Source organism: Erpetoichthys calabaricus, chromosome 4, assembly GCF_900747795.2.
Source record: "Erpetoichthys calabaricus chromosome 4, fErpCal1.3, whole genome shotgun sequence".
In the NCBI taxonomy this organism is placed as follows: Eukaryota; Metazoa; Chordata; class Cladistia; order Polypteriformes; family Polypteridae; genus Erpetoichthys; species Erpetoichthys calabaricus.
This window is the reverse complement of record NC_041397.2, coordinates 67,452,721-67,468,378: the sequence shown is the minus strand read 5'-3', so window position 1 is coordinate 67,468,378 and position 15,658 is coordinate 67,452,721. Positions and strand designations below refer to the sequence as shown.

The 15,658-nt window shown below is 40.4% G+C and overlaps 1 protein-coding gene across 2 annotated transcripts in view; it reads left to right on the top strand.

Annotated features, from left to right (window-relative positions):
• LOC114650107 (glypican-6-like) overlaps positions 1 to 4,342 on the top strand; it is a 1,271,406-nt gene extending 1,267,064 nt beyond the window's left edge. For both annotated transcript variants that reach the window (XM_051926780.1, XM_028799561.2), the window contains one exon: positions 1,963 to 4,342. In XM_051926780.1, coding sequence (XP_051782740.1) covers positions 1,963 to 2,162 — 200 coding nt within the window. In that variant the 3' untranslated portion in view covers positions 2,163 to 4,342. The remainder of the gene's footprint in view (positions 1 to 1,962) is intronic.
• Positions 4,343 to 15,658: the final 11,316 nt, after the last annotated feature.

Sequence of the window (15,658 nt, the reverse complement as noted above, 5' to 3'; positions counted from 1 at the left end):
CAGTTCCTTGTGAGGCCACAATAGTTAGTGCGGCTCACCAGAGAGACTGAAGGAGTAAAACCCCTTTAGCTGAAATAAACCAATATTAAGATACCGAAGTGCTTAACACATTAGGACAAATGTCAGCTAAAACAAGTTATTCCAAAGTAAAAAAAAATAACTCATTTAAATTGTTTGGCTGTTCTTATAATTACTGCATTATGCTCAAAGGTGGAGTGGTGGCTCTGAGGCTAGAGATCTGCACTGGCAATCGGAAGGTTGCTGGTTCGAATCCCGTAAACGCCAATAGGAACTCTGCTCTGTTGGGCCCTTGAGCAAGGCCCTTAACCTGCAATTGCTGAGCGCTTTGAGTAGTGAGAAAAGCACTATATAAATGCAAAGAATTATTATTATTAATGTGTTTTAGAGACCAAAAACTGCATATTAAGGAAATCCATTCAAGCCTCTCAACTTACTCTTAATATGATCCTGAATAAAATAAGTAGTTTTTTATTGGATGTTCTGCTTTTAAGCATCAGATAAGTAAATACACGTATATATATTTATTATATACAGGTATAAATATTATTATGATATAATGGTCAAAATTCTTATTTTGCTACCTGGGTGAGGTGTCTTCTGACAAATTTTCTTGTTCTCCCAAATGTTTATATGGCTTTCATCCTGAAGTCCAATAACATGTTAGCAGGTTCTTTGACAGTTAAGAAAAAGCCATACTTTAGGCAAAGCAAGCTTAGGAACAGATGCTTACATTTCCTATTGTATTACATACAATGAAAAATAGGTTTAAAAAAAAATGAATTCCCAAAAATATTGTTTATATAAATGTTTACTAGGGATCAATCTAAAAGTACAAAAGGAGCTTATACATAGTGTATTTAATTCAAACAAAACAGGGTATTGTGATGTGCGAGTCCCTGCCCCAAAACACAAAACCAGCTTTATTCAGCTTGAAACAGGAACAGCGGAGTTATTTATTGTAGCGGGATCCACCACTCTCCTATACATAGACACAGCAGGGTCATGGCCAGGTAATACTGCTCCCTGCATTTACAATGTTCCTTGCATCACCCATCGATGACAAGCACTTATAGTGCGAACGCAGTCGCCTTGGATTTGCTTTTGCGGCGAGCCGCATCAGTGCTGCAAGCCTGCGGTTGCTCCGGCAACTGATAGGCTGTCTTCCACAGAAGTGACCATCGATGTGTCGTCCCGTTGGGAGGGAGTCCCAAAAGAGTTTACAAACCTTACAGTACATACAGCAGTGTGAGGGGGGAACAAAATAAGACAGAGAAATTAGAATTCAAAAATACCTCTTATTTAGCCATCAGTAAAAGGACATAGTGGTTTCCTCCGTTGCTGCTAGGCTAGCCCTCGACTCCTACATCCCCATGATGGTAAAAGCAACTTCAAGAATGGAGATTTATGGTGTGGGAAAGTAATTTTCACAGCTTGCTCTACCATGTTTCTCAATCTATCCACTTTACTCCCTGAACCCATGACTTCTAGTGCTAATATACCAATAATTCTAGTCTACCAATAGCACTGTCCAGCATGAATCAGGAATGTACTCTGGATAACACATTCACTTACTAATGGTGGGACAATTCTAGCATCCCTAATTAACCTAACAATTAAAAAAAAACTCTCCAGATAGAATGTTAGGCACTTGAACACAAAGAGCCAGTATGGAGTCCTTGAGCAATCCAACACACACACACACACACACACAAACACACACGGACACACACACACACACACATACATACATAAGTTGTTGGAGTTCCTCATGGAAACCCACATGAAAGTGGCACGTATGTGCAAACTTCTAATATACACTGAATCCACTTTCTAGTAGCTTTTAGAATTGCTGGGACCAGGCTGTCCAGTACTCTGTATTTATACCTACAGCCCTCAGTAGAAACTAACGGGTGCGTTTTGTTGTACTTTGTTTTTATACAGGTGATGAAACCAGTGGATCTGGAAGTGGCAGCGGCTGCACAGAACCATGCAACACTGAATTCTTCATCCCAACGGAAGCCTCCCCAATTGGCGCTACCCGGAATGAAGGGAAATCTTCAGCAGGCAAACCAGGTTTTTCCATAGTACTCACCGTGTTCCTTAGCTGCACAAGCCTTCTAGTGCTAAGGCAATGGAGATAATGGTTGTGGCCATGGATGGACAGCAGACTTTTCAGTGTTGGACACTCTTTGGGAAATAAAACAGTTTCAAAATGGAGGGCACAGTTCTGCATCCTGCTTCCCCTTTTCCAAAGAATGCTTGGTGCCATCTTGAAGCAGCTTATGCCAAACTGCTTGTTCTTTCCTCCAGACCTTGCTCAAGATGCTCTCCGGGAGAAGAACTTAATTTTCAAGACTTTCTTTCAAAGAAAAAAAAAATATATATATTTTTTTTCTTTTATACAACAGATATGGGACTCTCTCTCCGAGACTAATACTGAACTCTGTTCACATATCTGAAAAGGTCTTGTACTCGCATAAACCTTACCACACAAAAATGTTGCTAATCACTGTGACCATGCCTTTGAATCTTAATAGTAAGAATTCTGAAGACTGGAGTGACACCACACAAAGGACCCATTAGGCCAGCCGTGTAAGAAACACACGAGTGATTCTGTTAGGTTTGGGGTTTGATTCATCCGAAGTGAAAAGAATTCCCAGCATCATATTCACACACCTCATAAAGTCCATTTCGGTTCCTTCTGCTTTCCTCATAAACACAGGCTCATTTGTATTGTTAAGTAGCGGGGTGGGAGGGTTGTCATTTTACATCAGAGTGCATTTTCTTATTGGTCAAAATTCTTAACTATTTTCATATCATAAGAGTGACAAAAGATGCTACTTTTTAAATTGGGCAATATTTTTAAGTACAGTATTTGGAAGTTTATATGCATTAGGTAAAACTGATTTCAACCCACTAATGCCTGAGTTTTTATAATTCAGATTATTCTTTGTGTACTTGTACGCTGATGGGATTTACAAAACTTTATAGCTTGCTTTACAGGATACCTTTAGCTATTTCAAGGAGAAAATAAATTAAAAAAAAAAAAACAAAAAACCCTGCATCTTGTATGGTGCACTCAGTACATTTAAGTGCGTAGTTTAGATTCATTACAAGAATGAGTATCTAACGCTATATCACAGTATCATATCGATAAAAGCTTTTGTTGTATAGCAGCTAGCTCAAATTAAGCACTTGCAGCTGACACGTTCTGAACTAAACAAACAATTCGATGCTTTGCCATCATTTCTTGACTTCATAACTATGTCTACAGTAAAATGAAAAAAGATGCCACTTTTTTGACAATCACTGTTAGTATAGCAGCATACTTGCAACACCAGAATTTGCAGCTCAAAGCTTATAGTGGCCATTAAACAATGGAGTCAGCTCTCAGTCCTTCTAGGACACTCACACAACTGTACCTTTATGTTCAAAGTGAGGAAGAAGACTGTTCATCTGCTTTATTTGGAAAGACACATCTTAAGATTTCTCTTATATTATTACAGGGCTGCACCGAATACGTAGAATGCCTCCCATCTACAAGTTTAACATGGAACACAAAAATAGGAAAAAATCAACGTCCACAGTGCAAATCACCCGATGTGCACACACTGCAAAGTCTCATTCTACCCCACCATTCCGGTCCATCTTGTTGCTGCATATACAATATCCATGACAGTGAATTACATCGCTCTTACAGAACTTCCTTATGGCAAATGCACTTAGGGAAGAAGTTTTGAGCTGCTGCATTATCAAAAACCCATTATGAACAAATCAGGAGCAGAAATGTATTTCTTCTTTTAAGCCTTCTTATTAATCATCTATTTTTATAGCCACAGATTTTAACTAATTTACTTGTTAGCTCAGGGTTGACATATATGTAGACATGTACCGTGTTTTGTCAACCAGTTTTGAAACCATATACTCATATGTTGTAAAATCTTTCATCAGTCCATCTATCCATCTTGTTTTCCTGTAACCATTTGATGTTCCATTTATAATACTGTCATACTCCATAGTCAAAAATAATCTTAGTTGCTGTTTAATGGGTTTAAAAGTCAGATTTTTGTGTGCTCAGATCTTTTTCACTTAATTTACATTGTCTGTGCTTTTTAAAGAAAAAAAATTTAAGCATAACCCATTTTAGATCCATATCACTGAAATGATGGCCAAACTCGCAGCCGATGATGTAAAAGAAATGAAGAGCATATGTGTCTTACATTGTGATTTGTAATAAACCCTAACCTGTTTGTTCTTTGAACTGCAAAGTATGTCGTAAAATACCCTGGACATAAATGACTATAAATCATTTTACACAAAACTAGAATGTGCTTTTTTTTTTTCTTTAACATAAAACACTGCTAAGAATGTCTAGTGTTTATGAACACTACTGACAATTGGCACTAGAAAAGAATTTCAGCCATATTAAAATTTGAGCAGCTTAGGTCCTTTTTATCTCCCCATGGAACTGACCTATGGCATCAGATGCATCTAGAGATTTTTTGTTAACCTTTGCTTTGTTTGGTTGGTCTCTTATACACATTTGCTGAATTTATTTAACCACGTTCTCAATATTTGGCACTTCAGTCACAACTCTAGTATCCTATGTTCAAATCCACTAGAGTGACAGACTACAGGCAGTATCAAAATGTCGGTGTCCTCATGGGGTTTTTATCTAGTTTCCTTATAAAGCCCAACACTGTACATCGTTGGTTGACTTGACTACTCTAAAGTGACCTCTGGCACTGAACTTCTGGGCGGGTGTGCAGGCAAGTGTGCTCTGATACAGTGCACTGTTGTCACTTCAAGTAGGGATTCCAATATTCAAAACTTGTTGCTTCCCACCACCTTGACCATTATTAGGAAAGTTCTGAACAAATATTTTCGCCAATAGTTGGGTCAACCGTACTATAACTACATGCATCAAAGAAAATGAGTTTTCACTTACAATTAATTTTGTGCAATGTGCATAGACTAATTTGAAAACACAATCCAACAAAAAGAATTTCTTGGTGTCTTGGTTTTTAGGCCTGTTCCTGTTTTTTTTTTGCATTGGATAGACTGCATCAGCTCTAATTTCTCAGATATGATTGAATTTATAAAATTTTAGTACAAGGCCATCGCTTTAGTCTTGGAAATGATAAATTACCAATAACATCAATGGGTGATTGGTGTAGACTTGAAGATGGTTAAGTTTCTTCTTGGTCAACAACATGGCTACACAAAATATCCTTGCGTTTTATGCCTTTGGGATAGTAGAGCCAGATATGAACATTGGGCAAGAAAATATTGGCCTCCGAGACAATATATGGTAGTTAGAGGACAAAATGAAATCAATGAACCTTTGGTAGCACAAGATTGAATCATACTGCCACCACTACATATAAAGCTAGGGCTGATGAAAGAACAAGTGATCACGGATCCTATTGAGGACGACCCTAGCAAGGACCTTACCCGGTACCGAGAGCAGTGTAATCCCCCTGTAGTTGCTGCAATCCAGGCGATTGGATTTTCAATACAGATAGGGATGAAAATGTCCCGTTTTCCAGTCAGTTGGGATGATGTCAGTCTCCCAAATGGAAGCAAAGATTGCTTGCAATGCCAGGAGGATAGCCTTACCACCAGCCTGGAGAAGTTCACCCCGGATACCACAGATCCCTGCAACCTTTCCTCCCCTCAGCTGGTTCACCGCCTGTGCAATGTCAGTGAGACTGGGTGGTTCACAGCTAATTGGAAGATCAGCCTCAAGAACCGTGGACCCAGAGATATCCAACATCCTAGCCAAAGGATCAGCTTTAAACAACTGCTCAAAGTAGCCAGCCCAGCGGGTCACAACTGCACTGTCATCCGTAAGGACCATTCCATCAGCCTTCCTGGCTGCGACTCTCCGAGAACAGATTCGGATGTGCGTAATGCTTCGATTCCTCTGTAAGCAGGACGTGGGTCGCTAGACCACAGATGGTGTGTCACTCAATATTCACTCAACCTCAGTAGGATCCGTGATCACTTGCTCACCTACCAGCAATTGGCACAGTCTGGTTTTACCCCTAAGAAGTCTACCATTGACCGCATCCTGGCACTGTGGGTTCTCATGGAGCACAAATGCAAATAAATATCGGCAGAGTTTCTTTGCAGCCTTTGTCGATTTTTGTAAAGCGTTTGACTCCCTGTGGGACATTCTGAGTGTTCGCAGGGTCCCCTCGAGGTTGCTGGATATCATGGCCAGCCTGTACACTGGTACTGTGACTGCTGTGCAGAGTGGAGGCAGGACCTCTGTATTTTTCCTAGTTGATTCTGGGGTTCATCAGGGGTGTGTTTTTGCTCCTACTCTGTTCAATGCTTGTATGGACTGGGTGTTGGGCAAGGTCGTGGGGTCCACCAGCTGTGGGGCATCTGTTGGTGAAGAATGATTCACGGATCTTGACTTTGCTGACGATGCTGTGATCTTCGCGGAGTCAATGGAGGCTCTGATCAGGACGCTCGAGAGACTGAGCGAGGAGTCTGAGTGTCTGGCCTTGCGAGTGTCCTGGATAAAAACCAAGGTCCAGGCCTTTAATGACCTCTTGGGCACAGCCAGCAGCAGTGTGTCTGTTTGCGGAGAGTCAAGAGGTTTACTTATTTTGGCAGTGACATTCATGTCTCTGGTGACTCTTCCTATGAAGTCAGTAGGTGGATTGGGAGAGCATGGGGGGTCATGAGGTCGCTGGAAAGAGGTGTGTGGTGCTGCCGCTATCTATGCAAAAGGATGAAGGTCCAAGTCTTTAGAGTCGTGGTGGTTCTGGTCTTGCTATATGGTTACGAGACATGGACACCATCCCGTGGCCCAAGATGAAGACTGGACTCCTTTGGTACTGCGTCTCTCCGGAAAATCCTTGGGTACCGCTGGTTTGACTTTGTGTTGAATGAGCGGTTGCTCATAGAGTCCCGAATGAGGTACATTACCTGCATTGTGAGAAAGTGTCGATTACAGCACTACGGCCATGTGGTGCGTTTCCCCAACAGTGATCCAGCTCGTAAGATCCTCATTGTTGAGGGCCCGAGTGGCTCGACCAGGGCAAGGGGTCACCCACATAACACCTGGCTGTGGCAGATAGAGGGTAATTTCCGGAGGGTGGGACTGAACCGCGTGTCTGCCTGGGGGGGTTGCCAACCGGGATTCCGAGTTTCTTCGTCGTGTAGTGGGTGTGGCAACGCACTGTACCAGTGCATGCTCCCCAACTTGACTTGACTGATGAAACAATTTGTAAAGGCTTTAAATGAAGACAGTCTGTGCATTGAATATATAGTGCACAAGTTATCTGGACTTACCATGGAAAAACTGAAGGCAGGAATTTTCGATGGCCCACATTGCATCAATGAATGTAATCAAATCATGTGCCTGGTCTTCATTTGTTCTTGTTGTGAAAGGCAGACAACTACACACAATTAGCAGAGGACATGCTCTCTCATTTCAACAGGCTTGGTGACAACAGGAGTGTTAAAGTCCATTATCTGCACAGTCACTTAGATCGCTTTCCAGAGAACCTTGGTGACTTAAGTGAACAAGAAGATGAAAAATTTCACCAAGACATAAAAACAATGGAAGCCAGATATCAAGGAAGATGGGATGCACACATGATAGCGTATTGTTGGAATCTTATGATGGATTATCCTGGCATATCCCACTCTCGGAAGTCTTACAAAAGGAGCTTCTTTTATGTCAAATGACTGGAAAGTTTGTATCATAACTATTTACTTTTGGTATGAAATAAGTAGATTTTCACATAGTACACTTTCTTTTTAAAATATTTAATATGCTTCCTTCATGCTTAAAGGATATTAATTTAAACACATTAAAATATCCTGATTTTTTTTATGGGCGAGCAGAGTGAAGAGTGGTATATGGCTTATGTTCTGTATCTCAAAAACTAGAGCTGATAGGGGAAAGCTGGGGCCATTTTTGGAATCAGCAGGTCAAAATATCCCCAAAAACAGGTCTGACATTTGAGGCACCAAAATGTGTGTTTGCCAGTGAAACTATCCAGGAAAAACAAGAGTGCATTAATGGCAACAATGCTCATACGGCCACGACTTGCTCACACTCCAACACTCAAGGAGCTGTAGTCTGAGACAAGGTTAAAGCAGCATGACCTCAGTCTTGTGCCATCAGGTTAGTGTTAGTCTGCTTTCATGATATTTAAGCCACCTGGCATGCTTAAATATTTTACATTGTCCTTTGCTATACAACTGTACACTTTAAGGGGTACAATTCAAAGCTTTGTTAAAAATTTATAAATGCACACATTTATGCCTTCCCACCTAATTCCCAGAATGTTTCCTCATTATTGAGCTGGACCATGCAAAACAGTTTGATAAATGGGACGCCTGCGGAAACAAAATGCCATACAAATTTGTTTAAACAGCTCTAGTTATTTCCTAACTAATACTTCTGAATGAGGTACAGCAAACAAAAATCAGGCCTCGGACAGGACCAGGAGAAGTAATCCAGTTGAGCGACTCTTCTCTTTTCATAGGTGCCACTGGATTGAGCAGCTGAATTCAGCAAGTCTTTGTGTATGCTAAACACAAATTTTGCTTGGAGCATCTAATGGCCAAGAAACACCTGCAGTCATTGTAGGGATATTTTACTGCCCCGGGCTACAGGTACCATTGTGTACCAAGGGTAACAACGTGCATGCACAGGTCTGTCAGGTAGGCCGCTGTACAGATTATGTAGCCTCACACAGCCCCGGCACTTCTTCACAGATTCAGTGCTAAATGTGAAAGTTTTATTTATATTTTTTTTAAATACACACAATTTGATCATTCACAACCATAAACTTTACAAGGATGGAAAAAGCAAGCTATAAAGCCTGAACAAGTTACTGGCACCTGGAGAACACCCATTACCTACTAGAATGCTACAGTCACCTAACATAGGTAAGAGATGTCCACCCATACTTTAACAGCTCAAAGAAAGCCCGACACAACTTAGGGTCCCTTAATTTTCTTTGCCTCCTTGAAGGCCTTAAAGTCACACAATTGTTGTACCATTATTAATGTGTTTTCTTCAAACTGCAGTTAAAAATTTATTAGAATTTTGTTTTTCCTTCTAATGGTGCTACTTTATTTCTCAATTAAGGTATACAATGCTTGAGTAAAGATGCCATTACAATACGTAGGACTTTTGTTTTGCTAATCAAGAGAAACTTTATATATGGTGGGATGGAAATATGGTATGTAAAACCTTTTAACCTGAAGGACTCTAACTGGCTCAACAAATGTAACCAACTGTTAAATAAAAGAATATTTTCTTGATACGTTCTAATTCTTCTTGATAGTATAAGGGGGAAAAGTAAATGGAGATTGTGGAAAAATAAAACCTATGGCAGCAGACAAAGCAACTACAATACTTCCAGTTGGGGGACAACACACATGCGGGTCACATTTCAGAAGCAATACACTGATGTTGTGAAGTACTACATACAGTATGTGATACTGGCAAAAAGATTATCCCAGTAAGTCACTGCAGGTCCTCATTCCAAAACAGACAATTGTCTTGCAGGGACAGTATGTTAAATTCAATGCAATTAAGAGGATCCCTTGACAACTTCAAAAATTGACTTGCCATTATTGACAATTGGCTTTATAGATGCAAAAAAAAAAAAAAAAAAAAAAATTTACATTAACAAAGTAACATACCTAGTGTGGACCTGAATGAGAAAATTATGTCAACTGCACTTCAGGGCTGCAGTGTGCAGTTAATATAATGAAGAGTTTAGTAAAATTTTAAAATGAAAAAAACTCTGCTAGCCTAATCAGTTAAACAGAAATTCTAAAAAAGTTTCCCAAATTTTGTTGCTAGTACCCCATTTAGAATTCCACAATTACAAAGTCCTGTGCAAATGGTCTTTTAATAAAGATAATACACAAAGTTTACTTGGCACATCTATGCAACACAAAAACTAAAATTTTGTTCTGGGTCAGAATAAGGAGACAAAAGAATAAAACTAATGGCAGTGTTGCCAGCATCAACCCAGTTGCTGCACAGTTCAAGAGGAAGTCATTTGCTATGGAGTTGACTTGCTCCCAGGGTATTTTTCCTAGCACATCACCAAGGATGTTCATGATGCACCCTACCTTTCACACAGTGCAGTTTGCAGAAGAGGGAAACGTAAAAGTTGTGAGATTCAGAAAATGCAGCATTTTATTGAAGAATGCCTGTTACAATAGAAGTTAACCAGAACCAACACTCAAAACTGTATGTAAAGATGCCATTTGCATTATTTTTAAGAAGAAATTTAACCAAGACCCATATTAAAAAAAAAATGGTCAATTCATACGGTTTTAAAAGTATGATCTAAACCAGGGGTTCTCAAAGTCGGTCCTGGGGGCCCACTGTGGCTTCAGGGTTTTGCTTCAACCAGATTCATAATCCGCGACAACTGCTAACACTGATCTCACCTAATTAGCTGGGTTTTTTTCTCTTCTCTTATTCTACATTAAGCACAGAGGCATGATTTTTACATTTATATGACATTTAGGAATTCCGGCTTTTGCTTTAATTCTTAACTCACTTTTGTTGCTTTCATTATATTTTCCCCTTTCTCTGCCTTAATTGTTATCTTAATGACAGTTAAAAACTAGCAGAGCAGACACCCAGGCAAACACTGAATCATGAAAGGCTGCATCTACTTCATTATTTTGTAATTAGTGGGTCTAATGTTGGATTAAAATGATAGAACGCCCAGAAAAAATGATCAAAGATGAAAATATTGTTAAAATATATATACAGTACTGTGCAAAAGTTTTAGGCAGGTGTGAATACTGTAAACAAAGAATGCTTTCAAAAATGGAAGTGTTAATCATTTATTTTCAGTCAAAATGCAGTGAATGAACAAAAGAAATCTAAATCAAATCAATATTTGGTGTTACCACCCTTTGCCTTCAAAACAGCATCAATTCTTCTAGGTACACTTGCACACAGTTGAAGTAACTCGGCTGGTAGGTTGTTTCAAACATCTTGGAGAACTAACCACAGATCTTCTGTGGATGTAGGCTCCCTCACATCCTTCTGTCTCTTCATGTAATCCCAGACACACACAATGTTGAAATCAGGGCTCTGTGGGGGTCATACCAATCACTTCTTGTTCTTCTTTATGCTGAAGATAGATCTTAATGACTTTGGCTGTATGCTTGGGGTTGTTCTGCTGCAGAATAAATTTGGGGCCAATCATACTTATCCATCATGCAATACCATCAGGGAGGTGTATCTGCCTGTATTTCTCAGCATTGAGAACACCATTAATCCTGACCAAATCTTCAACTCCATTTGCAGAAATGCAGCCCCAAACATTCAAGGAACCTCCACCATGCTTCACTGTTGCCTGCAGACACTCATTGTACTGCTCTCCAGCCCTTCGATGAACAAACTGCCTTCTGCTACAGCCAAATATTTCAAATTTTGACTCATCAGTCCAGAGCACCATTTTTCTGCTCCCCAGTTCCGATGTTTGCGTGTATGCTTGTCGCTTGGCCTCATTTCCATGTCGGAGGTATGGCTTTTTGGCTGCAACTCTTCCATGAAGACCACTTCTGGCCAGACTTCTCCGGACAGTAGATGGGTGTACCTGGGTCCCACTGGTTTCTGCCAGTTCTGAGCCGATGGCACTGCTGGACATCTTCCGATTTCAAAGGGTAATAAGCTTGATGTGTCTTTCATCTGCTGCACTAAGTTTCCTTGGCCGACCACTGCGGCTACGATCCTCAACGTTGCCCGTTTCTTTGTGCTTCTTCAAAAGAGCTTGAACAGCACATCTTGAAACCCCAGTCTGCTTTGAAATCTTTGTCTGGGAGAGACCTTGCTGATGCAGTAGAACTACCTTGTGTCTTGTTGCTGGGCTCAATCTTGCCATGACATGAAACGGTCTTCCACAACCTCACCTTGGTAGCAGAGTTTGGCTGTTCCTCACCCAGTTTGAGGCCTCCTACACAGCGGTTTCTGTTTCAGTTAATGACTGTGTTTCAACCTACGTGTGACATTGATGATCATTAGCACCTGTTTGGTATAATTGGTTGATCATACACCCGACTATAATCCTACAAAATCCCTGACTTTGTGCAAGTGTACCTATAAGAATTGATGCCGATTTGAAGGCAAAAGGTAGTAACACCAAATATTGATTTGATTTAGATTTTTTTCTTTGCTCACTTTGCATTTTGTAAATTGATAATAATCATTTATATTTCTGAAAGCATTCTTTGTTTACAGCATTTTTTCCCCACACCTGCCTAAAATTTTTGCACAGTACTGTATATTATCCATCCATTATCCAACCCGCTATATCCTAACTACAGAGAGTCACAGGGGTCTGCTGGAGCCAATCCCAGCCAACACACATACTTTCTTTGTGCCGGTCCCAAGCCCAGATAAATGGGGAGAGTTATGTCAGGAAGGGCATCTGGTACACTGCTTAGTACGTTTTTTTTTTTTTTTTTAACCCAATACTAGTTTAATTTCTATATATTGTGCCCAAAACACAGTTCGCTTAATTAGCCCAGGATTCCAGTTAAAAACAATCTAGTTCGAACAAAAACCTGTAGCCACAGGGGGTCCCCAGGACCGATGTTGAGAACCCCTAATCTAAACAAGTCCATTTATGGCTGGAAGACAATACAAATAGTTTATAAAGTGTAAATTACATAACTATTTTAAATTAGTTTCTAGCACACTCCTCAAAAACTTAAGGGGACATTTAATGACACATTGGATCTCAATAAGCAACTAAAGTGGAAAATGCTTACTGAGTAACTCATTAAGAATAAAACAGTTAATGTAAACCAAAAACTTACCAATCCATTGAGGACAGAATTCAATACCACACCAAAAAAAATCAAAGTCAAAAATTTAAATCCCAGGCTGATCCTACTCACATGACTTTCATCACATCAACTCAAATGTGACTCTTGTCCATGTGCCTGTATGAACTCCCAACAACATCTGGGCATGCTCTGAATAGTCAGTGGCACTACTTGGTAATGTCAGCTGCAGATACATAACATCCCAGAGGTTCTTAATTTGAATCAGGTCTGTGGAATGTGCAGGCCAGTCAATAGCATCAATACCTTTGTCATCCAGGAACTGCCTACACTCTGGACACACGAGGCCAGGCATTAGGAAAACTCTGGGCCCAATGAATCAGAACAAGGTCTGGCAATGGCTCATAGGATTTCATTATGGTACCCAACAGTAGTCGGGTTACCATTGCCTAGCATGTGGAGGTCTGTGCAATCTTCCAAGGATACACCTCCCCAGACTTTCACTGACCCACTGCCAAATCAGTTGTGCTAGATGATGCTGCTGCAGTACATTCAGTGTCTCCAGACTCTTCTCTGTCACACATGAGAGCCTGCTCTCATATGGGAGGAGAGCAGGATGCCAATGGTAGAGCTATCAGTTGCCAATTGAGCTGCACGGTGAAGGGCTTGGGGCACAGGTCCCAGTAGAGGATGCTGGACCCTCATGGAGTATGACCGTTTGCAGGCCATGCACTCCAGTAGCCAGCTGGCAGTTATTTTGTAGGCAGGAACAGGAGAAGCCCTTGTACAAAGGAGCAGATACTGGCCCTACGGTTGGGTTAATACCCTTCTACAGGCCTGTCCAGCTCTCACTGTGCAACGGCCCGTCTCCCTGCACCTCCTCCATGCTCTTGAGACTATGCTGAGAGATCCATACATGCAGTCACAAGGTTTGAGGAAGTGCCATTCTGCAGGAGCTGGACTACCTGTGCAACATGAATCTGCTACAGGTACCGACTGCCTCTTGCTACTGGTAGGGACAAGGACACTAGCTAAACAAAATGAGAAGAAGAATCAGTCTGAGGAGAGAGAGAGAGAGAGAGAGATCCACCAGCAAAATCATTCCTTTGGGGGGCTATTGCTTTTGCCTCTCCAATGTACCGGTGGTTGTCACTTTCAAAGCAGGTAAGGTAGATTCACAATCACTTGTGCTTCCAAACTGACAGATTGAGATCACTGAAGCTTTGACTGATCGGGTTTTAAAAAAAAAAAAAAAAAAAAAAAAAAAAAAAAAAAAAAGAAACGTATATATTGTGTAGCTTGCTCATTTAACAATGGTAGTCTATTGTCAAAGCTACAGACATTACTGTAGACAAATTCTAACCACTTTCAAATAGGCAAGTTTAATACCAATCACTGCACTTCATACTAATCAAGAACACAAAATACTCTAGATTTCATTGCAGTTAACAGAAGAGAAAACTCAAATACAGATGGCTCATGTTCTTCACATTTTAACCACAGCAAAGTACTGTAAAAATTCTGCTTGCATTGTTGATTACACTGTCTTGCAAAATTTACCACCAGATTCTTCTACAGAGGAAATCCTTCACTTCAAAAGAAATTTCAGAACAGACAGACAAAGTACAAAATCTCAATTAGGCTTTGAGATTGTGCTCATAAATATTTTCATTGGGGAGCTCCATATTCAGAGGAAAATATATTACCTAAAGGATGCTATGGTCTTACAATTGCCTTCTAAAAGTGAATACATACTTGGCACATTGTGTCAAAAATACCACTAAGGGGTCATTGTTCAGGTTGGGAAACTGAAAAATTCTGAATAGCAGTGCGTTTCAGATATTCTGGGTGCCCTTTACTATTAATGGCACAAGTCAGGAAAGGTGTATCCACACACTGCTGCCTCAGTCATCAGGAAGTAAAAGCTACATGAAACCTTCCTGATGCAGAATAGTGGGAGCTCCACAGTTCAACAACAAACAGTGAAGGAATACTAATCAAACAGGAGGGTGGCATGAAAGTTGTCATTGTTAACAAATGAGTGCACATCTGGCATTTGTCTATAAAGCAGGGACTGGGCAAAAATAGAATGACAAATGTATTGTGGAAAATACTGCAAGAGAACCAATTTCAGTCTACGAAAAAGTAATTTCCCCAGCAGGACAAGGATATCATCCCAAGACAAACCCAACCCTGAGTAGATCGAAACAAAAGGTGGATATCATACCTACGAAATCACCCAGACAACACTCCGATATCCGTCTGAGACAGCAGCAAATAAACCCAAAACAAAAAGCATCCAGCTACTCCAGACAACCTGGAAGGCAGTACATATCCAAGAATGTCCTCACAGGAAACTGTTTCATTAGGAGTTTCAGTACTTGAACTCTTCTCAGTGCAGGGATTGCCCTTTTGTTGCAGATTTTTTAAATATTTCAAATTTTTGAATTTCTGTAAAAGCCAGGTGATTAATGAAGTCTTATAATTTCAAGGATGAAAGGAAGCAGCTGCTCACAAGACACTAAAGGTAGAAAGGCACCCTAAAAAGCTGTCATATGTTTAGGTTGTCCAGTCAACCTAGCATATCAGGTCACTCCTACATGTACAATTCCAGCTCTCGCCTGAAGTGGTAAACACTGACAAAGCCCACTTCACTTATTTATTGAACACTGGCTTCAAACAGAGGGGCTACTGTAACAAGTTGCTGACTTAGTGAAGGTAAAGGAGCGTGACATCAGTTTAATTCCGATTACAGTTTTAAAAGGTTTAGATTAGGAACACATTAAATTTAGTTTGATAACCATATTTTTAAAAAAGTACAATACCCATTAAATCATTG